Consider the following 23,924-nt stretch of genomic DNA (forward strand, 5'->3'; position numbering starts at 1 on the left):
GCTTGTTTTTCTATTTTAGTAGGCATGGGATCTTGCTCTTGCTCAGGCTGGTCTCAAATTCCTGAGCTCAGGCAATCCACTGGCCTCGGCCTCCCAGAGTGCTAGGATTACAGGCGTGAGCCACTGCGCCCAGCTGGGTTCCATTTTTTGAATGCTACTGCTCCAGTCTTAATCTCTCAGGATAGTTGGGTCATTCCTGACGTTGATCCTGACGGCCCTGACAGTAAGGGCACAAGTCCTTAGGTAAGGTGACACATTGCTAGCCCAGAGCATAAAGGGCGCTATGGTACTTTGGAGTGTGCACTTTGAGGCTCAGACAGGTAGCTGGAGTCCCCAGGTTTGCTGTGTGCCTTGGGCAAGGCGTTGCCCCACCTGCAACTCTAGAAGCTCATCTGTGAGCTGTGGAGAGCACAGCACAGCTGTCGAGGTGCTGCCTTTGAGGCTCTGAGCACAGCCCCGGCCCAGGGGAGGAGCTTAGGAAATACTTGCTGCTGTCATGTGGTTGCCACCTGTGATTGCCTGCCGGGGCTTTCAGAACAAAGTATCACAGACTGGGCAGCTTCGACAATGGAAATGTATTGCCTCAAAGTTTCAGAACCTAGGTATCCCAGATCACCGTGTAGGCCAGGCAGGTTTCTCCGGGGCCTCTCTCCTGGACTTGCAGACGGCCACCTTCCCCCCCCCCGTGTCCTCATGTGGTCGTCCCTCTGTGCACGGCCATGTCCTAATCTCCTCTTCTTATGAGGACACCAGACAGCTTGGCTTAGGGCCCTCCTAATGACCTTACGTTAACTTAATGACCTCTTTAAAGTTCCTATCTCCAAACACTGTCACACTCTGATTTTCTAGGGATTAGGACTTTATAAGCATAGGAATTTGTGGAGGGGGCATAGTTCAGCCCATAATACCATCACCATCATCATAAATAATAATAATTATGATTATTATTGTTTCAATGAGGTAATGTTTGTGTAGGGTGGAACGGTGTGATACCTTTCCTCACCCATTGCGCGAGTTATGGCCAACACTCCTGTAACAAAAGACAGGTTAGCAAGAAAAGAGCAGAATAAACTTATTTAATGACAATTAAATAGAGGAGAGACGAGAGGGCAGGAGAAGGCGAGAGACTTCTAACCTCCCGGTGGCCTTTCCTTCAAAACCCTCAGCCTGCTTATTCAGTTGTTTTCTGAGCTCTGCGTTTGCAAAGCACTTAGCACAGGCCCTGGTGTGGGGTAGGCACACAACAGGTGGCAGCTGTCGATGTCGACTGCATGGCACATAGTAACTGCTCATTGAATGTGAGCTTGTGTGTGTGTGTGTGTGTGTGTGTGTGTGTGTGTGTGTGTGTGGTTTTTGGCCAGGGCTGGGTTTGAACCTGCCACCTCCGGCATATGGGACAGGCACCCTACTCCTTGAGCCATATGTGAGCTTTTTAAAAAAACAAATTGGCATCTGCCAAGGGCTTAGGAACTGCAGTGATCCTGTGGCCATGAGATAGGAAGTGTCAAAGTGGGGCTTTGAACCCCGGTCTCTGTGACCCCAAAGATTGGGTTTTCTCCAGGGGACCCTACTGCCCAGTGCTGAAAACAGAGGGCCCTTTCTTCTTGCGTCAGATAGTTATGAGCACAGCCAAGAACAAAGCCCCAGGCTGGGACCTGGGGACCCAGTTGTGGTCAGGTCAGGTGGTGTCCCTTTTCTCAGGGGTCTTCTGGCCCACGGGAGGGATGGGTCAGATGCTATGCACAGCTTTCAGGTGGGATGTGTGCCCAGGAGCAGGATACTGGTAAATGAGAAACTTCTGCACCAACCGAGTGTGTAGCTGTGCAGGGCTAGGCACACTGCGGCCTCAGGAGGGGCCTGCTCCACGCTGCCCTCAGAGGCCGCGCCTTGTTCATGCCGGTATCGGGCAAAATGTGCATGCAGTAGGAGCTCAATAGATTATGGACTTTTGAAATAATCTGTTTTGCTGCCTTTTTTTAAATCACAAAAGCAGTCTGCATTTTTTTCTTTGAAAAAATCGTGATCAGCACAAAGGATAAAATTAATACTATTTATTATCCTGCCAGCCAGAGCGCCGGCCACTGATGTTATGGAGTGCAGTCTTTGGGTCTCTTTTCTCTGTATGTGTGTGTGTATGTAATTTTTTTAACACCATGAGGTGATTTTGAACATATTAGTTTGTAAACGTTTTTTCACCATGCACACTATAAAAGCAGCATTATAACATTATATATTATTATTGACTGGATTCTATTGTAATCATAACATCACATATGGCCATATTATTATTTATTGTGTTGGATGGAATATGGGAGGGAAAAAAGCAGAGAGAAAACACTGGTGCATTTCCCTCCACACCCCGGTGGCCTTCTGCCAATTAGAAAGCTTAGCCTATTGTCACGGCAACTACCCAAGGACTTGGCATGGGAGGAAATAGATCTACAAGGCCACTTAGCAGGGGTGGAGGTGGGGGCGTGAAGGCTGGTGGCATCCCTGCATGCTGTTTGTCAGGGGCTGGGCTGAGAAAGCTGGCTGGACAGGCAAAGCTGCTGGTCATCACTCCTGAGAGGGGATGGAAGTGGGAAAGGGAGGGTGTGGCCTCCACTGTGACCTGTGAAATGTCACTCTAGGCATCTCACTCACAGAAGGAAGGCCCAGAGAGCTTACCCAGCGTCTGCAAATGCTTGGTTGACTTTCCTTCAATTGACAAGTCTGCCATGAAGTTCAAAGTTAGAGAGAGGAACTCAGTGATGATTTGTGGCCCTGTGGGTCCATCAGTGTTGGGGGATGACAGATAGGTCTACAAAGAAAAGCATCTTTGCTTAAAGGAAAGAAATTTAACCAAGACGAGGAGGAGGCTCCAGGGAAAGCACTCTAGAGGAGAGGATCCTCAGCTGAGCCTGGAAGGGTTGGAGGATGAGCCAGGGAAGGAGGGCTTGGAATAGCACATCCCAGAGAGGGGACTGCATGTGCAAAGTCCTCAGGCTCTGAGTGATTGGGATCTGTAGGCAAGTGGCAGTGATAAGCAGTTAAACAAGGACCAGATCATGCAAGGGCCTAAGTTAGGATTCCCCTGAAGGCAGAGGGAAGCAGCTAAAAGATTCCAACAAGAGATAGATCATCATGGTTCTAAATGGCAGGCTCAGAATTTGATCTTAGGTCTTGAACCCTGCCTGGGTCTCCAAAAGGGCAGCCAGGGCTCCTATTCACAAAAGGTTCAATGTTTCAAGGGAGCCCTGAAGCCTGGTGGTCAGGGAAAGCTTCCTGGAGGAGGTGGACTTGGGCTGTGAGACCCTGGAGAATACAGGAAAACAAGCGGAGGCTAAGCCTGGCACATTGGGGGCACTGGGAGGAGACACCACAGGGTGAACAATCTGGGAATGTGAAGGCTATGTCTGGGGCCTTAGTGAGGACTTGCATTGTCCAGCCAAGGAGGGCGTCTCTGGAAGGTTTCGGCTGGGGAGCTGTGTGCTACAGCAGGAGTGAGAGACATTCTATAGGCAGCGGGACCTGAATCAAGGAGCGGGATGGTGACAGCATGGCTGCTCGAGTCAGCCTGGGCACCTCCTGCCTACACCTCCCTGGCTGTGTGACCCTGGGCAAGTTACTCAGCTCCTCTGGGCTCTGGTTTCCACATCTGTAGAAAGGAGTTACTGCGGGTGTTCCCTTCATGGGCTCATTGTGGTGATTTGTGAGCAAATGAAGGGCATAGATTAGCACTTATCTCAGGGTCAAGAGCTCACAGTGGCAGCTGCTGGAGGCCTGCAGGGGCTGATGCAGAATCTAGATGTAGGCAACACAGCCACCAGGGGCTGGAAAATGCCCCAGGGACAGGCGGGCCAACGGAGCATGTGATGAGGGGGGTAACATGGGGAAGGACCACAGAGCAGCGCAGAGCTCGCCCGCCAGGTGGACCTCCCCTGAGCAGCGCAGGGGCTCTTCCCACCTGCCTTCGCCCAGCAAGTGCGAATGAGCGCCCTCTGTGGGCCAGAGGGCGAGAGACAGACGCGGTCCTGGGCCCACTCAGGTGGTGAACCCGCCAGCCTGTCAAATGTCTGACACTTTGCCCAGTGGGTATGAACTTGTGAGTGCTCAGAAATGCTGTGAGCGTGTGTATGCAAACCTGTAACCTTGAGGAAGCCTCAGTGAAGTGGACAGGACACCACAGGACAGCTGTGGTGTCAAAGAGGTGAGTTCTGTGACAGCAGGGAGACTCATCCACAGCCTGAAAACGTCTGTATGCATCTTCATATACACACCCACACCCCACACACGCACACAGAGTCCCTGGGCACCTGCTCACTGGGCAGGCTCAGGTGCTGTGTGTGCCAGGGAGGAAGTGTGCTGCGACTATGTGTGAGCACCTGTGTCACTACATGGGTGTGTGCTGAAGCCTGAGCATGGGTGTGCGTGTGTATGCTGGTGTGGGGGGACCAATGGTGTGTCAGGTGTCACTGTCTGTGTCCCCACAGCGTGAGACAGGCACGTTCTTTGTGCAAGTGTATATGTGTGTACAGATGGTACACGTGTGTGTTCCTATACATGTATGTGCATGTGTGTGCAAGTGTGTACACCTCACTCTGTATCCATGAGTTTCACATCCATGGATTGATGGATTCAACCAATCTCAGATTGAAAATATGCTGGAAAAAAAGCAATAAAAAATATGAATAAAATAATACAGTATATCAATATTTATCTTTACACTATTAGTTAGTGTCAGTCCTCTAGAGCCACGGTTCTCAACCTGTGGGTCACGACCCCTTTTTAACAATGAAAATACATTGCGGCATTAGGAAGGTTGAAAACCTTCCTAAAGCTCTTCCTAAAGCTCTAGAGCAGAGGTTCTCAACCTTCCTAATGCCGCAATATATTTTCACTGTTAAAAAGGGGTCGTGACCCACAGGTTGAGAACCGCTGCTCTAGGGAGTGTTTAAACTATATGGGAGGTTACATGCCCACACGTTACACCACTTTGTGTCAGGGACCTGAGTACCCACGGATTATGATATCTGGGGGAGTCCTGGGACAGAACCCCCGCAAATACTGAAGGACAGTTAATCCACATGTGTGTGCATGTATGGGTCTCTGCACTATACGAAGATGTACGGACATGTGCCTGTACGTGGGTATGAGTCCCACTGTCTTCCGTCACAAATGTCACCTCTTTGCCCTCACCGCTGCCCTGTGATCACTTTCCCCACTTCGCACAGAGGAAACTGAGGCTTCCTCAAGGCCACATGGCTCTTCCATGGCTGGGCCTCCGGGACCCAGGCTCCCTCCTGCTCTGGGGACTCCCCTTTGCTTTTTCCAGAGCTGGGGTATTCCCAGGCCCCGGTCTGCATTGGGGGCCACTGCCCTGCAGGATGGAGTCTGACTGTCGCCCTCCCTCTGCTCTTTCTCTCAGGCAAAGCTTGGCAGTGAGATCCTTGACTACAGGGACTTGGCTGCCCTTCCTAAAAACAAGGCCATCTATGACATCGACCGCCCCGACATGATCTCCTATTCACCCTACATCAGCCACTCCGTGGGGGACAGGCAGAGCTGCGGTGAGGTACGGCCCTGCCTACGCTGCCCAGGCTCCCACATGCCAAGTGCTGACCACTTGGACACAGCCTACTTCTCCTGCTATGCTCAGCCCTTCAGATAACCTTGTGCACGTCCTACTTAAGTAGTTCTCAGTGTGCTGTGGCCCCTTGCTGAAGGAGTGAGTCTGGAAAGACTCTTTAAATGGAGCAGAAAGGAGGAAGCATGCTGGTTTTTAGGAAAAATGATAGAAGCTCAGTTAAAATCTCTTAATTTTCTTAAGTATTGGGTTATTTTCACAGTGCATGAAATGCTTCCGTTCCCCATTGCGCAGACACTTTTGACCACCCCCACTCTCACTGCGGTGGCCTGTGGATTCCTTTAGCCAACTTGACCACCTGTTTGGACCACAGGTGATTTCCTGGTGTTCCTGTGGACGGTGTATTTTATCACTTGGTGACGTCACACCTGCTATTCTCCATTTAATGTAGAATTCATTGTTGGTTTTCCACTTTTTTTTGGTGACTTGAGTTTCGGTGTCACTGTGGCTGCCTGAGTGGAAGAGCTGTCTTTCCTCAGCTGTTGGCGGGTGGGAGGCCTGGGCACAGGGGTGCCCCCAGGCAGGAAAACTCAGTTCTTTCAAATACTTTTCCCTTGGATCTTCTTATTCTGAGACTTCAGCAGCTTGATGTGGCTGGTGCGGAGTGAGCCCAGCCTGGCCCTGCTGACAGAGCCCAAGGGCCAGGCAGGAGGGGAGGAGGAGCTCAGGGCTGGCAGGTGCCCCATGGGTGGGAGCAGCAAGCCCCATTCATACTGAGACGGGCTGGTGGGGTGCAGGAGGTGGCCTGTCTGCACCTACCCACCACAGGCCTTCATCATCCAGCATCGGTTTCGCCCAGACTGGGCCCAGGAGCAAGTCAGGGAGCTCCAGCAACTTGGCCTCAGTGCTGGTGCCGGAGCCAGTAAGCAGCAGAGCCGACACCCACATCCAGTCCTTTCTTCCCCAAAAGGCCACGTGGCGTGTTGGCTGTTTCCTTAACTGTTCACTTCCCAGAAGACATGGGGAAGTCTAGAGAGCAAGTTCAGGCCCCCACCTCCCACAGCTCGGGGCATCAGGCAAACGCGGCCTGACGTGTGCACCTGTGTGAGTGTGTGCAGAGGTGCTGCGTGTGGGCTGTTGTCTCACTCAGCCCTGCTCACACTACTTGATGTGAGCGAGCACAGATGATTCCTGACCCAGGGCCTGCCACTGTAGCAGAGAGCGGAAGGGAGGGAGGGCTGTGTCTGTGACTCAGGAATCCTCCTCCCTCTCCGGGGCACCTGGGTTGGCCTCGCTGCTCTTTTACAGTCTGCACCTGGTATTTAGGACGCCACCCTCAGCCAGGAAAGCTGTCCCTAACGGGCCTGCCTCAGCAGGTGAACAGTACCAAGTGTCTTGGGTTAGGTATGCTAACACTGAGGCCCCCCAACACCAGGGCCTGAGGACCGTCCAAGTGAGTTTCACCCCTAAGTCCCATCACTTCCCAAGGCCTTCCAACACCAGAGGGCGCTGTGTGCAGGGCAGCCCGTGGCCTCCCAGAGAGCCTGGTAGCTGGCATGGTAACAGTACAATCCGGGGATGGGGCTCCTTCCACCGCTGGGTGGGGCACATGCTCTCTCCCCAATCCCTGCCCACCCCGCTTGTTCCAGGCCCCTCAGCCTCCACACTGCCTCACTGAGTCTCGGCACGGGTGGTGCTCGCCCCCATAATGGGAGGTACCAGGCCTAACCCCAAGCCCTGAGGTCCCCAAGTATCCCCTGTGTGCACCTGTGTGAGGTGGCAGAGCACATGGGGGCTGTGAGTGTGTGCAGAGGTGCTGCGGCCCCCTTTTCTATGTTGTCCAGAGTACACCCAGGTGAGGGGCTTGCAGGCTCTGCCCGCAAGGCCTGAACCAGGGACCTTCCTTTGGAACCGATATGTCTCGGAGGACAAGAGGCAGGGCGTGGGGAGGCCAGGGTGGAGACGGGCTCAGTGACACGGAATGCATTTCCTGAGTCCCTCTTGCTCTGGATGCCTGAGACCATACTTCCCCAAGAAGAAGGTTTGGGGTTCCCGTTTTGTGTTCCTGGTAGCAGGGTTCTTTTCCTGTTTGGACAGGCAGGTCTCGCAGTATGAACACTGTGCCCGGTGTCTTCGGCCAGTTACTAAACTCTCCCTTCTCCCCCACCCTGCCTGATGCCACCGACTAACAGGCCACTTTGTGTGTTGTGTCCACAGTCACCTCAGTTGCTCTCGCCAACGCCGACTGAGGTAACCTCTCGCCCTCTGCCTGCCCTGCCTCTCACGCTGCCACCCGGGTTGTAAAGATAACCACTCCGCTCACCCAGGAGGGGCCTCCAGGCTCCCGGCCCTCTGTGGTTGGGGCTGCCCACCTGCATTTTGGTTATTTTTACAATCCTGTCTCATCTGCATGCTCCCTTCATGTGTCTGCCAGCCCTGGAATATGCATGCCTGGGACACAGCCCCGCTGAGCAGGTGGTCTGGGGCACAGCTTCTTCTAAGGAAGAGTCGGGAGGCAGCACAAGCTGGGGACCTCTTCCTGCCCCTCTGAGTGGCCCCCATGGGAAGTGTCCAGGCCCTTGAGGATGGACCTCCAGACCATGTTTCCCTGACCAGTAGCCTTTGTTACTTGCTGTCCAGTTCCTTTTTCTTGTTTCTCGAAATTAATCAGTGGCATAGAGTATCAGGTATCTACTGGGCATGATGTTCCCACCCCACTACTGGGATGGGGGTAGTGCTGTGGCTAGGAATAAAGAACCATGACACAGCCGCAGTTGAGCACGTTCTCTGTGCTCAGCACTATTGTAGTATTTTGTATGTATTAAGGTAAGTTCTATGATTTTTTTCCCCAGTCTACCAGTAGAGAACTGAAGCACAGACAAGTCAAATAACCTCCCCACGGTCACAGCTCTGAGGTGAAGGAAGGTTCCAGCCTGGATGTGGCTCAGAGCCTGTGCTCACCCCACTGGGCCACCTGGCCTCCCACACAACCACCAGCCCCTGGGGAGCGGTGCCCCAGCTGTGATTACCACAGCTGAAGTAGCAATTCCTAGGTACAAGTGACCTTTGCCATGTGGGGCTGGAACCTGGCATCTTTACACCTCCTCATTTACCTGCACAGGAAACCCAGAGGGAGGGGTGTGTGCTCCATTTCCAGACCCTTCCAGAGGAGGCAAAGGGTCTGCTGGAGACCAAGCCCACTCTAAAGAAGAGCCTGGTCTCATTGCAAAGCTCCCTCTCTTGGGCCGTGACCCCAGGCTGGACACACACGTGCACAGGGTTAGTTAGTGGAGGCTGCACAGCCGTGGGCAACCTGCAGGCTTCTGGATCAGAGGTGGTCAGTCTGACCCTGGGCTCCTGGCCACCCTCACCAGGACCTGCCCACTTCCTGCCCTCAGCAGTGGAGGCCTAGGGTAGCTTCCCTCCTTGTCCTCTCAGGCCAAGGCCTTCCCCTTGCTCCTTACAACCTGGAGATTCTGGAAGAACCAGAATCTCCCGCAGAGCCCCTGGTCTCTCCACGTCCCTCCTTAATCTGTCCCCACAGACACAGGGCGTGTGTCACTCCTGATGGCCGCTCTGTGGGGTAGATCCTGTCCCCCATCCCACCCCACATCACTTACAGCAGCTGGGCATAGAAGTGTGACAACCAAATGTGCAGGTGGCTGGCTCAGGCCCCGAGTACATGCTGGGCAGGGAGCCAGGACATGTGTTGGGGGCTGGTGGCCGCTAGGGCTGTGCAGAGGGAACCCAGGGTAGGAGAGGAAAAAGACAGCAGGGCCCTGGCCGGCCTGGAGAGCATGCCCATGGCTGTGGGGTAGGACAGTCCCAAAGGGTTCAGGGCAGGCACAGGTAGGAGCTTGTCATGAGGCTGGCCTGAGAGTGCATGGACGGGCACAGGAAAGTTTTAGGAGCACCGAGCCCTGAGCCTGGGAGGTAAGCTCCAGCAGATGGGGGCCTGGGGGCCAGGACAGGAGCCCCGTTGCTCAGCGTAGTGCTGGGCTCGAGGGCAAAGCAACAGCCTCCCCACAAAAGGGGTCCGGGCTGGACCATGTCATGACCCAGGTCAGCATGCCAAGCTGTGGCAACAGGGTAGCCTCAGCCAACTCTCCCCAGGCCGGGGTGCCATCTGATGCTCCCTGACACCCACTCTGACCACTCCAAACAGCTGTTCGTTCCTGCTCGGATGAGGTCTGCCTCGTCAGTGCTTGTGGGTCTCACGGAACGGGGCTTCCTGGCTGGGAGGCTCACCTTCCTACCTCCATGCGCTTCCAGCACGCCTAGAGGACCCCACTTATGCATGAGGGACCCCTGTCAGGCCTGGGGGAGTCCCAGGGGTTCTCACGCTGTGCTCCAAGGAGCCCTGGATGCTGGGAAGGGCAGGCCAAGAGGGAACTGGGAAAGCTGGGGACCCAGGTTCTCTGACCACCGCTGGGCAGCAGAGGGCCTCTCCCGGGTGGTCTGTAGGTACAGGGGATTCAGCCACCTGGTCAGGAGCCCAGGCACCAGCTGCAGGTGGGGGCAGGGGCATGGGTTGGGCAGCACTCTCAGTCCAGGTACCCACAACTATGTCTTCCCCCACAGGGGGACCAGGATGACCGCTCCTACAAGCAGTGCCGGACCTCCAGCCCCAGCTCCACTGGCTCCGTCAGCCTTGGGCGCTACACCCCGACTTCGCGCTCACCTCAGCACTACAGCCGCCCAGGTACTTGGCCCCCATGGGTCCCACAGAGCTGTACTTCTGTTTAGTTTTCCTGCTATAAAGTGGGTTCTCTATACCATGATAGAAGGGTGGGATTGCCAGTGGGTGGGTGGTGAGAAGGGGTCAATTTAGCCACATAAAGAAAAGGACTCCTCAGGCCCAGGAGAGGACAGCACAATTAGCGGCAGCTGCTGCCTTGTTGGCTGGGCAAATTGTCCTGTGAAGCATAATCTGAGTATTCTCACACTAGTGAGATTCTCTTTGCAGAGAAGGAAGGAAGGAAGTGAAGTGACAGTGGGAGGGTCCAGGAAGGAAGGTGTCCCTCCCAGCCAGTGTTTTGGTAGCAACAGATGTCAGCCAGTTCCAAGCCTTTGGGTCTGTGAAGACTTGAGCTACAAAGATAAAATCCCTGGCTGAAAACTGGAGTCTGAATATCCATTCGTTCCTGTTGCTGTGTTAGTTACCCCCAAAGACAGTCATCTTCAGGGGAAAACTGGCAAGACCCCTGCCTGGCCCTTGCCAGCAAGGAGGTACCTCGGGAGGGTCCTCTCCAGGGTTTCACCTCATTCCCTGCCTGGTACCCAGCTGTGTCTTGCTCACCTATAGCTTTGAAACTCCTCAACCCCCTGAGTGTGTCAGAGCCACACACAGGGATAATCCATGCAGATGCTGCCTTTTTTGAAGGATTTTTCCAAGCTGCTTCCTTCTTGGCCAGCTGCTGCATGACCCCATCCTCACATCCATGAACTACAGCTCTTACTTTTGCAGCCTTTGTGGAAAAATCAAAATTCATTCATTTGCAAAGTTATTTTCATTGACTCTTTGCAATGTGCCTGGTACATTCTGCTCACTAAATGCTGAGAAAGTGGGATGAGTGAGTGAGTGAATGTGTGAGTGAATAAGTGAAGGAATGTATAAGTGAGTGAATGAGAGTGAAAGAGTGAATGAATGAAGAGTAAGTGAAGTGTTGATGAGTAAGTGAGCAAGGGAGAGAGTGAATGAGTGATGGAATGACTGAATACATGAGTGTGTGAGTGAATGACTGAGTGAATGAACGAGTGAATGTGTAAATGAATAATGAGTGAATGAGTGAGTGACTAGATGAATGAGTGAATGTATGAATGTGTAAAGTGAGTGAATGAGTGAGTGAGTCAGCCCAGAGCTGACTCTGAGTAAATGTGCGTAAGTGAAGGAATGAATGCTGAGTGAATGACTGAGTGTGTGAGTGAATGAGTGACTGAGAGAGTGAATGAGTGAGGAGTGAGTCCACGAGTAAATGAGCAAGTCAGAGAGTAAATGAGTGAGTGAATGAGTGAATGAGCGAATGACTGGGTGTGTGAGTGACTGAGAGAGTGAATGAGTGAGTGAACGAGTGAATGACTGAAGTGAGAGTGAATGAATCTGAGTGAATGAGTGAATCAGTGAGTGAATGAGTGAATGACTGAAGTGAGAGTGAATGACTGAATGTATGAGTGAATGAGTGAGGAGTGAGTCAATGAGTAAATGAGCAGTCAGAGAGTGAATGAGTGAGTGAATGAGTGAATGACTGAAGTGAGAGTGAATGACTGAATGTATGAGTGAATGAGTGAATGAGTGAGTCACTAAGTGAGATAGTGAGTGAAGGAATGAATGAATGAGAGTGAGCGAGTGAGTGAGTGAAAGTGGGAGGGTGCAGCTGAGCAGGAGTGTGAAGGGCAGTGGGCTCCTCCTGGTGACCCCTGGCTAACTGCCTGCCATGTTCCAGGGTCCATGGTACCAGGTCACCTGGTCTTGTTAGTCAATAAGCTTGGCCTGGGCTGAACGCCACAGAGCCAGGACTGGCATCTTGCTGGGCGAGGCCAATGAGGCTGTCTGTTGACAGACCACTTCCTGACCTCTGGCCAGCTGCTCTCCACCTGGGGTCTTGGTCCAAGGAGACCCCCAATGTGGAGCAAAAGGCCTGGCTCGGGGGACCATCCTTCCCTGGGAGCCCTGGCAGAGGCACTCACCCAGCAGCACTCAGAGCCACCACCTTTTCATCCTGAGGCTTGTTTGGTGAGGCCCCACGCCTCAAAAAAGCTTGCGCACCTCGAGAGAGGAAGCAGCGGTCTCCTGGTGAGTGGGATCTGGGACTATTGGCTGTGGCCAGCAGCCCAGAGCTGACTCTGACTTGCTCTCTGTTGCCCCGTAGCTGGTACTGTGAGTGTTGGTACCAGTAGCTGCCTCTCCCTGTCCCAACACCCAAGCCCTACATCCGTGTTCAGACATCATTACATCCCCTACTTCCGAGGTAAGGCGCGCAGTGCTGTGGGCTGTGGGTGCTCAGCGGGCGTCCGCGCCGGGCCTCTCTGTCCTCGCTGTCCTGCGTCCCGCATGGCTTCCCTGGAGCTCTCTGTGTCACGCCCTGTGCCCCTCACTGTGTGTGTCTCGTGCGTCCAGCTCTGTGCGTCAGTATGTAAATGTTCCTGGGAGGAGAATGTAGGGAGTGTGTTATGTAGGGAACAGAAGAAGGGGGTGGGCTTGGGACATTATGGGAAAGGGACCAGGCCTAGCTGGGCACCCACTCCAGGCTTTATACTAAAAGCGTCATTGCCTTTGATTTCCCCAAGGGCCCAGGATGCAGACACCCACCATCCACATCCCCACCTGGACACCTGCACATGAATCCCACTGGGAAATGGCCAAGCTGTGCTTTCCCATAAACCGTGTACTAAACCGTGTCCCCCAAATCCTTGTGTTGAAGCCCTACCCGCAATGTGGTTGTGCTGGACACAGGGGTGACTAGGTTATACCAGGTCACAGGGTAGGGCCCTGACCCGATGGCTGGCATCCTTGAAGAAAGAGGAAGGGACGCCAGAGCTGACCCTCTCTCTGCTCACACTAAGAGGAAAGTCTGAGTGAGGATAAAATGACCGTTTACAAGCCAGGAATGGAGACCTTAAGAGAAACCAGACCCTGCCAGACGTTGGTCTGAGACTTCTGATCTCCAGAACTGTGAGGAAAAGAATGCCTGTGTTTAAGCTCGCCACTGGTGTTTGGTTGCGTAGTCCTAGCTGACTGCTATGCCGTAGCACCGCACTCCGTTAGAGGGAGCAGCAAAGGGTCTGTGCTGGTTCCTGGATGATGCGCTGAGTCCCCTGCACTGCACAGCTGCCCAGTGGGAACGGCTCTGCCCGGGGCAGGAAGGCAGAGCAGGCATCAGTGGTTTCTCCCACCACTTGACTGTCCCCAAACAGGTTCACGCACACTTGCACAGCTCTCCCTGTCACATCACTGTCACTCGTTTTGAGTGGGCCCTGTGGTCTGTTGAGAAGAGAGTCCTTGATCCTCCCCACCTCCTGGACTGCCCCTACAGCTCATGGCCTTGCTGGGATGTCCTGACACATTTGAGAAGAACAAAGTCTGAAATGGCACATTCTGAGAGCAGGAACACAGCTCACAGGGTGGGGGGCTTTGCCGCACACATCCACAGGGTCCCCGGGCGTCACATGGCGAGGACGCACTCTCAAAAGCCCAGAGTGAATGCCATGGCCGTCACCCAAGGAGATGCTGAGTCTTGCTTTGCTGAAGCGTCACCCGGCTTTCCTTCCACCTGTAGTGGTGCTACTTTGGTGACGCTATTCCCCGTGAGGTCCCTAGAAGGGGCGAGTCCAGAGCCCAGGCAGGCTGTCCTTGCCCTCTCCTCAGAGGCCTGGAGCCTGAGCAGACCCTTCACCGCTCTCCTCCCTTGCCCCTTTCTGAGTCTCCACCCTCTAATTCCTGCCACTCCAGGGTGAGGAGAGGCCAGGCCAGGTCCCCCTTCCTCGGCACGTGAGAAAGGCCAGAGAGCACCTCAGCCCCCTTCCTTCCAGCCTTTGTGGGGAAAGAGAATGTGGAGGGCTGCGCCCACCTCACCCGCCAAAGTGTGGCTCTGACCACCCTTCCCAGGTCATCTGCAGAGGCCAGATGGCACCGACCCTGTGTAGTCTGCTCTGGGTAGGGACGGGCACCAGCCCCACGGTGGGTTTTGCCACCTGTGATGCCTGTCTCTGTCCTGGGTCCTGCCTGGCTGTTTCAGCTGCCAGCGCCTTTTGCTCAGAAACCAGACAGGGCCCTCTGCCTTCCTACCTGGTGTTGGGGATGAGTTACTCAGGACCCATGTCTCTGCCCCTACCGACTCCCATGGCTGCCCATGACCTTGGGAGCCCCCTAGCCTCTTTCCAGGACGTGCCCCGGAGGAGACTGAAGTTCAGAGATAAACCACTGACAGAGCCCAGAGTCAGACTCCTACCCGGGGGCCCTTGTTCATTTAAGTCACATTTACTTTTGGGTCCTGAGTGCTCCCCTGAGTCCTTTCCAGCAGCCCGTGAACTCCAGCTCATCTCAGTCTATGGACACTGACGGCCAGCTGTGCTAAGGGCTTCCTGCCCTCCTCTCAGCTGGAGGTGGGGCCCAGAGTCCATCTTCTCTCTGGCGAAGCCTTTCCCTGCCATTCACTCCCCATGGCACCTTTGGCGCCTATGGCCACCGTCAGTGGACACGTCCCTCTGCACAGTGCTGTGGGGGGAGGGTCCCCAGGGAGAGGTGTGCCCCCCTGACCCAGCCCTCACTCTCCTCCTCCCTGCCCTCTCCACCACCCAGCTTGGCACACCCTCCCACCAACACGCACCTTCCACAGAGGTGCTGGCCGTGGCCATTGCGCTATAGTGTGTGTTTCAGCCCTGAGGTGTCTCCTGGGGCAGTGCACGGTTGAAGCCTGACCTCTCAGCTGTCGAGCAGCAGGCTGCAGGGACGTGCAGGTGTGGGGTGCCCAGGGGAGCTGCTACTGCTGACCGGTAGGGCTTCTCCAAGCCACCTGACAGGAGAAGGATGGTGGAGAGGCCCCCAGATGTGAGCCCCAAGTCAAGGCCACTTCCCTGCCACTCACTGTGTCCATGGGCACCTCTTCATCCTGTCGTGTCCACTCTCTTGGCTCAGAAAGAGATCCTCCGTAGTGGCCTTGTCCTCTGCCTCTCATCTTACTGTGTAGACGCTCCTCAGCTCTCATCAGCCTCCGGCCGTCCTTTGAGACCGACCGCCATGCCTTCCATTAAGTTGCAGAGTTCTGATGGAGAGATATTTGAAGTTGATGTGGAAATTGCCCAACAGTCTGTATCAAGACGATGTTGGAAGATTTGGGACTGGATGATGAAAGAAATGATGACCCAGTTCCTCTACCAAACGTTAACGCAGCAATATTAAAAAAGGTCATTCAGTGGTGCACCCACCCCAAGGCCGACCCTCCTCCTCCTGAGGATGATGAGAACACAGAAAAGCGAGCAGACGATATCCCTGTTCGGGACCAAGAATTCCTGCAAGTTGACTAAGAAACACTTTTTGAACTTATTCTGGCTGCAAACCACTTAGACATCAAAGGTTTGCTTGATGTTACATGCAAGACCGTCGCCAATATGATCAAGAGGGTAACTCCTGAGAGATTCGCAAGACCTTCAATATCAAAAATGACTTTACTGGGCGGCGCCTGTGGCTCAAGGAGTAGGGCGCCGATCCCATATGCTGGAGGTGGCGGGTTCAAACCCAGCCCCAGCCAAAAAAAACCATAAAAAAAAAAAAAAAATGACTTTACTGAAGAGGAGGAAGCCCAGGTACGCAACGAGAACCAGTGGCGTGAAGAGAAGTGAAATGTTGTGCCTGACCCTGGAACACTGTAAGGGTTATTTCAACTCCGAGTTGCACTGCCCTGTTTATAATTGTTCATATTAGACACACGGCAGACAGGTGCAGCAGCGAATCCATGGTATTAGCAGAATATTGCCCTCATTGTGTAGTTGGAGTACAGATTCCAAACCTATGGCTGACTTTCTTCTAGTATGATGGAAGTTTTTTTCCTTTGCTCTGAATAAAACTGAACTGTGGGTTCTCTGTAGAAAGTGGAAAAAAAAAAAAGAGAGATCCTGGTCTTGGTCCTGGGCCACCTACCCATGGAGGGTTGTGGTGCACAACTCAGCAGGTGGGATGTGGCAGTGTGTTGCACAAACAAACATGTGCACACGTCTTGGTTGGGTCTTCCAAGGTGCTGCACGTAGCTGCAGGCTGGTCTTGCTTTGATGTCCCTTGGGAAGGTTCAACGAGAGCCACCTGGGAGAGCTCCCGGGGCCAGAGCTGGAACAATTTGAGCAACAAAATGACTAGCGTGGTATTGGGTTATAAACAAAAGTATAACGTGAGTCTCCACTGATAAAAAATCAACATTTGCATATACCGAGGGTGGCAGGTTCAAACCCAGCCCCCACCAAACTGCAACCAAAAAATAGCCGGGCGTTGTGGCGGGCGCCTGTAGTCCCAGCTACTCGGGAGGCTGAGGCAAGAGAATCGCTTAAGCCCAGGAGTTGGAGGTTGCTGTGAGCTGTGTGAGGCCACGGTGCTCTACCGAGGGCCATAAAGTGAGACTCTGTCTCTACAAAAAAAAAAAAAAAATCAACATTGAATAAATAAATAAATGGAGGCGAGGCAAATCTCCCACACAGAGTTCCAAGCATTTATGTCGCTCCTCAGTCCTCAGGGAGCTGGGCCGGGAGTCCCACTCCACGTGTATGGTTAAGCGTGGGCTTCAGATGCAGACTGCCTCCCGGAGAGCGCCTCGGGGAAAGGGGAAGGAGGAACTCTGTGGTGGGCAATCCTGAGGACACTGCCCCGGCTGTGAGGGCACCACCAGAAGTGCTACATCCTACTGACAGCAGGCGCTGGGGCACAGCGTGACGAAAGATGGCGCTTCTCCTCTGGGACCTTCCTCCCTAACACATGCCCCAGTAACACCATTAGTTCAGGGACATTCTGCAAAATTCTTGATCAGTACCTCTCCAAACTGCCAACGTCATCAAAAACGAGAAGGTCTGCAAGACTGTCACAGCCAAGAGAAGTCCAAGGAGACGTGACGACTCCATAGGACACGGTGTTCTCGGGGGGGTCCTGGAACACAAAGAGGACATTAGGTAAAAGCTGATGGAAACCTAATCAAGTGTGGGGTGTAGATGGCGCCATCCCGCCTGCACGCCCCAGTGACTGCGCAGGGGAGACTGGCTGGGGAGTATGCGGGAGCTCTCTCCACAGCCTGGAACTGCAAAGCATTTATTTACGTAAAAGAAAGTGGAGGCAGAGAAGCAGGAAGAGGAGGAGGATGTGGCTTTTCAAAAGGACCAGGGCTGCCAGTTCAGAATAAAGGATGCTGGAAGTCCCTCCCAGCTGGTGTATCTCCCATAGCTGGGCCCCCCTGTGGTTTTCTCGGAGCCACAGAGACATCAGCGGCCTAGCGTTTTTACAATCAGAGGCCCAGGGAGGAAGCTGGCCTCTGAGCAGTGACCAGGCCGATCTCACAGGGCCCTGGCCTTGCTCCCACCCAGCCCTGTGCCCTCTGCAGAAAGCGGACAAATTGGCACCCATTCCACAGGCCATCATGGCCATGCCACAAGATAACTCAGGCAAATACCCCAAGTGGGACTGTGGCTCAGAGCCAGCGATGCCTTTGTTCTGACGAAGCCACACCGGGGACTGACAGCTTGTGTACAGAGAAAGGAGAGGTCTGTGCTGGGCTGTGTTCTTCCTAAGGCCTGCATGAGAGACAGAGCCCTGGTCTGGACCCATGAAGGGTCTGGACAGTGGGAAGCCTTGGTTAGGGCATGGAAGGGGGTTGTGGCTGCAGTGTGTCAGGTGGGGCCCGAGGTGGCAGAATCCGGGGACCAGGTTTAGAGAGCCCCGGTGGCAGGGGTGAGGCATCCGATGGAAGCCATGGGCCCTCCTCAGATAAACATGCATGAGTCAGCAGGATCTTGTTTGTAATTCGGGGATACTGTACTATGAGCTGGGAACCGAGGAGGCTCAAGAAGGCGGCAATGTGTCGGAGTCCCGGGCCAACTGGGCAAGAGCCAAGATAGATGAGGGGCCAGGATTCTAGATAGAAAGAATTGAGCCATTCACGGCCCCTTGGGTTCCTTGCTTCTGGAATGCGAGCAGCTCAGCTTAGTGACAGCACTGCAGGTGATTTCCCGAGTTCAGTGGTTAAGACCCCTCTTCTGCCATGCCTTGCCACACGCGTGGATGAATCTTGTCACAGCCCCAGGCAGCAGAGGGGATCCCTGGTTTCCTTTCAGGGCCCCTAGTACCACTGAGAGATGCAGGAGCCACTAGAGTCAAGGGATACTCCAGAAAGCTCTCTGCTGTTCTGGAGGGAGGTGCCTAAGGGAACAGCGCTTACTGGACATGCCATCAGCATCGTCAGGTGAAGTTAGCACCCACACCCAGGCACGAGAAAGCACCCAAAGTTGGAGTCAGTGATCCCCTTTGTGACTGCAGCCCTGTGCAGACCACCAGTCGGCATCTGCTCAAGCTGACCCCACCCTGCCCTGGGCACCCTCCTGCTGCACCCGGTCCACCCATCGCTTTCCAGTGTGCTTACCTTATTACAACTTGTCTCCTCTGGTAATTTAGTGAGGCAAGAGCCCTTCTGGGCCAGCACCCATGGAGCTGTCCTCATGAATCCACTGGGCAGTCCCTGGTTTGTCCACTGGCAGGCCTAGCACAGGGCTTGCTCCCCACCTCCGTGGAAGCTCTGATTCTTTACGATGTCACTTTTGGGTCCTGCTGCTTTGAAAGGCTGCCGCTCAAAGGGAATGTTCTCAAGTTAAGAACACCCTTCCTCTGGCCATCCTGACAGCTGGTGCCGTGGATTCCCAAGGCCAGGAGAGAGGGATGGCGCCTTAAGAGGGGCTTGCCAAAATGAGCAGAAACCTTGTCATCCAATGTGTTCAGTGCCCATGCGTCTGTCTGTCATACCATTCCTTAAATGGGGGGGTCCCCCAGGTGATTCAGCATTTTAGATTTGTGACTTGATAATCCAACCTTGTTCAAAAAACAGCGATTATGATTGAAGTAAGAAATTAGAGCCAGGGTCAGAGGCTCAGAGGACACTTTCATTTAATTTGCCAAAAAATTGTTTAGAAACTTGGCAACTGATGGATACTGTTCTTTTCTTATTCTGCTGTAGCTGGTAGAATTTTGATCAATGGCCTTTAAAGATGATTTTGATTCATTTTGGCATTTTTGTCCTATTCTGAATGACCAATTGTGGATTCTCAAGGAAAACAGATCTTTTTATATACAAGAATAATTAGGAAGGGAAGCTTTAGTTTTGCTGATTTTCAATTTGCTGGATTCATATACCCACCACGGCAGGAAGTAGACAGGACTGGGTTTGCACCCCCAAGGACTCTGGGCTCAACTGGAGGGCCCAGGCCACCACCCCAGAGGGAGCTAAGAACAACAAGCTCATTATGCCCCAGGGCACTGACTGACTCACCCCAAGGTTGGATTAACAAGGTTGCACCAGTCTGGCGATAGGGGCCCGCGGTCCCTCCCCTGGGCCAAGGGCGTAGGTGCTGCCCCAGGCAGGAGAGATGGGTGCTGCAAATGGGCTGTTATGTTTGAAATACTCTACTCTACTTTTCCTTTTCCCCTTTGGTCTGCGGTTTTGCTCTTCCGTCTGGAGGCAGTGAAAGTGGCCGGAGCACCCCCAGCCTCTCGGTGCTGTCAGACAGCAAGCCTCCTTCCTCCACCTACCAGCAGGCGCCTCGACACTTCCATATCCCAGGTAGGCCCTGGACATGCCCGCGGGGCGTGTCGCCTGGAGGGATCTGGCTGCACCTGAGTTGTTGTCAGGGTCTGGCCTGGACTCTGCAGCTGCCAGGTGACTCACCATGCTTCTCCACTGCTGCCCCAGACCCTGAGGGTCTTTAAAGACCACCAGATGGCTGTGCATATCCCCAGATGCATGTGTGTTTGAGTTTCTCCCAAAGTCCCACAAACACCAGGCAGACATATTTGTCCTCCTGGGAATGGAATAGAGAAGAAGGGCCATGTGAGCCAAGCAGCGACAAGGCCCAGGGCCTGAGGGTCCTGTTTGTTGCCTGGCCTGGCCGCCTCGCCTCCCCCACCCCTCCCCAGCCCCTTCAGATGGGGTGGCATCTGGAGTGGGGAAGCGTGGTCTGGCGTCTAGGGCCTGGGTGTTAGTTGCTTGCTGGGTGGCACATTCATCTGGGTGAGTGCTTGTTGCTGACAAAAAAACCAGTAGAACAAAAACCAGCACAATCTGCTCGCTTACCCTCCTATTCTCTCCTTTTTTTCCCCCTTCTTCTTTCCCAGACACTGGCGTAAAAGATAACATCTATAGGAAACCCCCTATCTACAAACAGCATGGTACAGTCGGACCCTCCGCTGCCCTGGTTTGCCCGCATGCCTGTCTGATCACATCCTTTGGTCTGCGCTGATTAATGTGGTGAAGGCACCACCCAGGCCCTTGGCCGTCTGCATGTCAAATGCACATTGACCAGTAGCCTCCTCAAAGGCTTCTTTTCATAAGTTACAATGAAGGGTACATCTGAGCAAGAACACATCTGTGTGTTATAAACCTGAGGCTGTCCTGCCTGTCAGAGGGGCTTGGGGTGTGCCTGGCTGTGGTGCCTTCAGCTGTGCTGCTTTGGGGGAAGCAGAATGACTTTAGCCAAGATGACAAGAGGTGGGGGCTTCTGGAACCACGACCTGATCCAGGCCAGGTCTTTGGAAGACAACAAACTAGAATCAGTTGTTCATCCCCTAGGGAGAATTTCAGTCCTGTGTTTTGGGAATTTCTGATGACAGACGGAGTGAACTTGCCTTCAGTTAAGAGATTTTTTGCATAAGCAAATAGGGGCTGGAGTTGTTTCACAGTGAGGGCCTCCTTAGCCCTCTGATCCCCCACCTCCACTCTACCTGAACCATATCACTGGGACAGGTATGTAGGGAACAGATAGATGCTTGGGTTGTGGAACAGGAATCCCAGGCTCTGAGCCTCCTCCTCTGTCTCCTCCTGGGATTTCTGGGTGGCTGAGGGCACGCTGCTTCCTTACCCTGAGCCTCTGTTTCCTCGTCTGCAAAATAGGACCCTCTGTCCCACACTTTTCCTAGGCTGGTTGTGAGAAATTTATAGAATAAGAAACATGGAAACATGTCCTAAACTGTAAAGTCCTGTGCACATGGTAGAGATGTGGAAACATCCTAAACTGTGAAGTGCTGTCCACATGACTATTATCAAGTTGCTAGAGATAGGTTAAGGGATTTCCACATTGAATGTTCTTGTCCAGATGCACCCTAAGAAAACAGCCACGTCCTACATTGACAATTGGAGGAAACTTTTAGATGAAATCTTACAAACCATGTGCTTTCTGTGACTTTTTGACAACTCAGTGGTCTAATTATGCACATGACTTTTTTTTTTTTTTTTTGGCCGGGGCTGGGTTTGAACCCGCCACCTCCGGCATATGGGACCGGCGCCCTACTCCTTGAGCCACAGGCGCCGCCCATATGCACATGACTTTTTAAATCTTCTCCATAGGTGGTGCCTGTGGCTCAGTCGGTAAGGCGCCAGCCCCATATACCGAGGCTGGCGGGTTCAAACCCGGCCCCGGCTGAACTGCAACCAAAAAATAGCCGGGCGTTGTGGTGGGCGCCTGTAGTCCCAGCTACTCCGGAGGCTGAGGCAAGAGAATCGCTTAAGCCCAGGAGTTGGAGGTTGCTGTGAGCTGTGTGAGGCCACGGCACTCTACCCAGGGCCATAAAGTGAGACTCTGTCTCTACAATAAAAAATAAATAAATAAATAAATAAATCTTCTCCATAATGGCAATAGGCCCTGTACTTGGTACATGTTTTCCTTTTCCCAAGAAGGAAAAATATGAATTAAGTCTTCTGGGTTTCGGACTTTTGCCACTGCCTTTCAACAAGAATCTCCAGGAGGGACCAGAATGCAGTGAACTAGTTAGACTTGAGACCCCTAGAGATTTCCCCAGCCAGTTCCCTCATGTTACAAGTGGGGAAACTGAGGCCAAAGGAAGGAGCAGTCATAGCAGGTGACCGTCTTTCCATCGTGGTTCCCAGGCAGAGTGGCTTGTGTGGAAGGCTGTATATCCTGTGCTCATGGGAGCACAAGTTGGGACTAACTCCTTGGCCTTTTATTAATAAGCCCTCTGCTTCACGCAACACAGGAGGCGGTGGCCCCTCAGGTACTCCAGGTTACAAAATTGCTCCCAAGAGGCTGAAAAGGCCAGATCTAAGACAAAGAGCTTTGACATCAAGTGTTTTAACTAAGTCATCCAGCAAAGACATTACTATTACCAGTGATCATCTTTGTGATTTTAAAAAACAAACGTAGATGTCACTGACTCTCCTACCCCAAAGCAAGTTAATTTCTATTGGATCAAACCCTGAGCAATTACCAAAACCCTTTTGTCATTCCGGAATTTTGTTACGTTGAGTTCTTTATGAAATAGATTTTATCTGGGCACCTACTCCCTGCTAAGCTCCTGGCCACATTCCTGAGATAAACATCAGTGAAGTCTGTCCCCAACCTGGAAGGAAATGGGCCTGTAATTTGCATGTGATTGGACATAAATTGAGGTGTTATCTGGGGAGATGCTCAACCCTTCCCCAGGGCTCCTTAGAGTCCTCAAAAAACAATGGATGGATTAGTAGGCACTTGGCTCCTAGAACACACATAGAACGGTATTTTTAAACTAATTTCCCCCCATTCCAAGTAGATTATATCCTATAGACAGTGTGTGCGTGTATGCACAGGTGTGTGTGCAAGCATGCACGCTTGTGTACAAGCGACTAAGACCCACGCTCGGCCCCTCTGCCCTATCTGGGCAAACTGAACGTTCATTAATCTCAGAGGGGACAGGGAAGCCCAAGTCAGACTTCAGCAGTCCTTGTTTTCATTTCCCAAATTTCCTGAAGTAAACTGTGGGTTATGACATTGAACTACTGGACTGCTTAATTAGTGGACGAGAATATAGTCAACAAGTTAAAAAAACCTAAACCTTTTAATTAATGTATTTACTTTTCCACTCTATATTGCAAACTCATTGAAAGTTTTTTTTTTAATTAGCACTGCTCTTTTCTGATGCCCAAATCCCATTCCTGTTTCTAGATATTGGGCCTCCAGCCCTGAGGGTGGCCAGGCCTGCCGGGCCAGGGTGGGTGACACTTGGTGCAAAGGACAGGATGATGGGTGTTGGCACAGCTGCCATTCTGTGCATGGCTGCCACTTATAGCTCAGAGAGGACAGACTGTTTCGCCTTGACACCTCTGCAGCTAAAATTATTGCAGATGAGGAAGCTGAGGCCAGGGTTGAACATGACCAGTCAGTGGCCAAGCTGGCGTCCACACCCTGTGTGCCTGGCCCCTGACCCCAACCCTGCTGTGTCATGTTACAGCACTTAGGACCTGACAGTATTTTCTTATACTATATTAGTTCCACTCTACTTGTTATTATTTATTGGCTTTTTAAAAAGAGAAAGAAAGCAAAGAAAATGAACAGAAAATAAAAAGAAAGGAGGGGGCGGTGCCTGTGGCTCAAAGGAGTAGGGTGCTGGTCCCATATGCTGGAGGTGGTGGGTTCAAACCCAGCCCCGGCCAAAAACTAAAAATAATAATAATAATAATAATAATAAATAAATAAATAAAAAGAAAAGATGGAAAACAAGTTAAGTCAAGAAATGAGCAGCAGCTCCCTGGATAGTCAGGAACAGACACACAGCAGGACCAGGTGGCCAGTCTTGGAGTGATGGAGCAGGGGTCCTGGCCACCAGTGAGTCCTCCAGGTAAGGACCGAAACT

The 23,924-nt window shown here is 52.9% G+C and overlaps 1 protein-coding gene and 1 pseudogene across 9 annotated transcripts in view; both read left to right on the top strand.

The window, feature by feature from the left end:
• The window catches only part of ABLIM2 (actin binding LIM protein family member 2), a 185,129-nt gene that overhangs the window by 122,646 nt on the left and 38,559 nt on the right, over positions 1-23,924 (top strand). For 4 of the 9 annotated variants that reach the window (XM_053566083.1, XM_053566085.1, XM_053566082.1 and 1 more), the window contains exons 10-15: positions 5,408-5,554; positions 7,784-7,816; positions 10,148-10,268; positions 12,436-12,534; positions 19,765-19,866; positions 20,418-20,471. In XM_053566083.1, the coding sequence (XP_053422058.1) occupies positions 5,408-5,554; positions 7,784-7,816; positions 10,148-10,268; positions 12,436-12,534; positions 19,765-19,866; positions 20,418-20,471 (556 nt within the window). The remainder of the gene's footprint in view (positions 1-5,407; positions 5,555-7,783; positions 7,817-10,147; positions 10,269-12,435; positions 12,535-19,764; positions 19,867-20,417; positions 20,472-23,924) is intronic. The other 5 variants (XR_008375159.1, XR_008375161.1, XR_008375162.1 and 2 more) reach the window with 4 other exon arrangements.
• LOC128568433 (S-phase kinase-associated protein 1-like) lies at positions 12,551-16,145 on the top strand (annotated as a pseudogene).

The sequence above is a fragment of the Nycticebus coucang genome, chromosome 17, assembly GCF_027406575.1.
Source record: "Nycticebus coucang isolate mNycCou1 chromosome 17, mNycCou1.pri, whole genome shotgun sequence".
In the NCBI taxonomy this organism is placed as follows: Eukaryota; Metazoa; Chordata; class Mammalia; order Primates; family Lorisidae; genus Nycticebus; species Nycticebus coucang.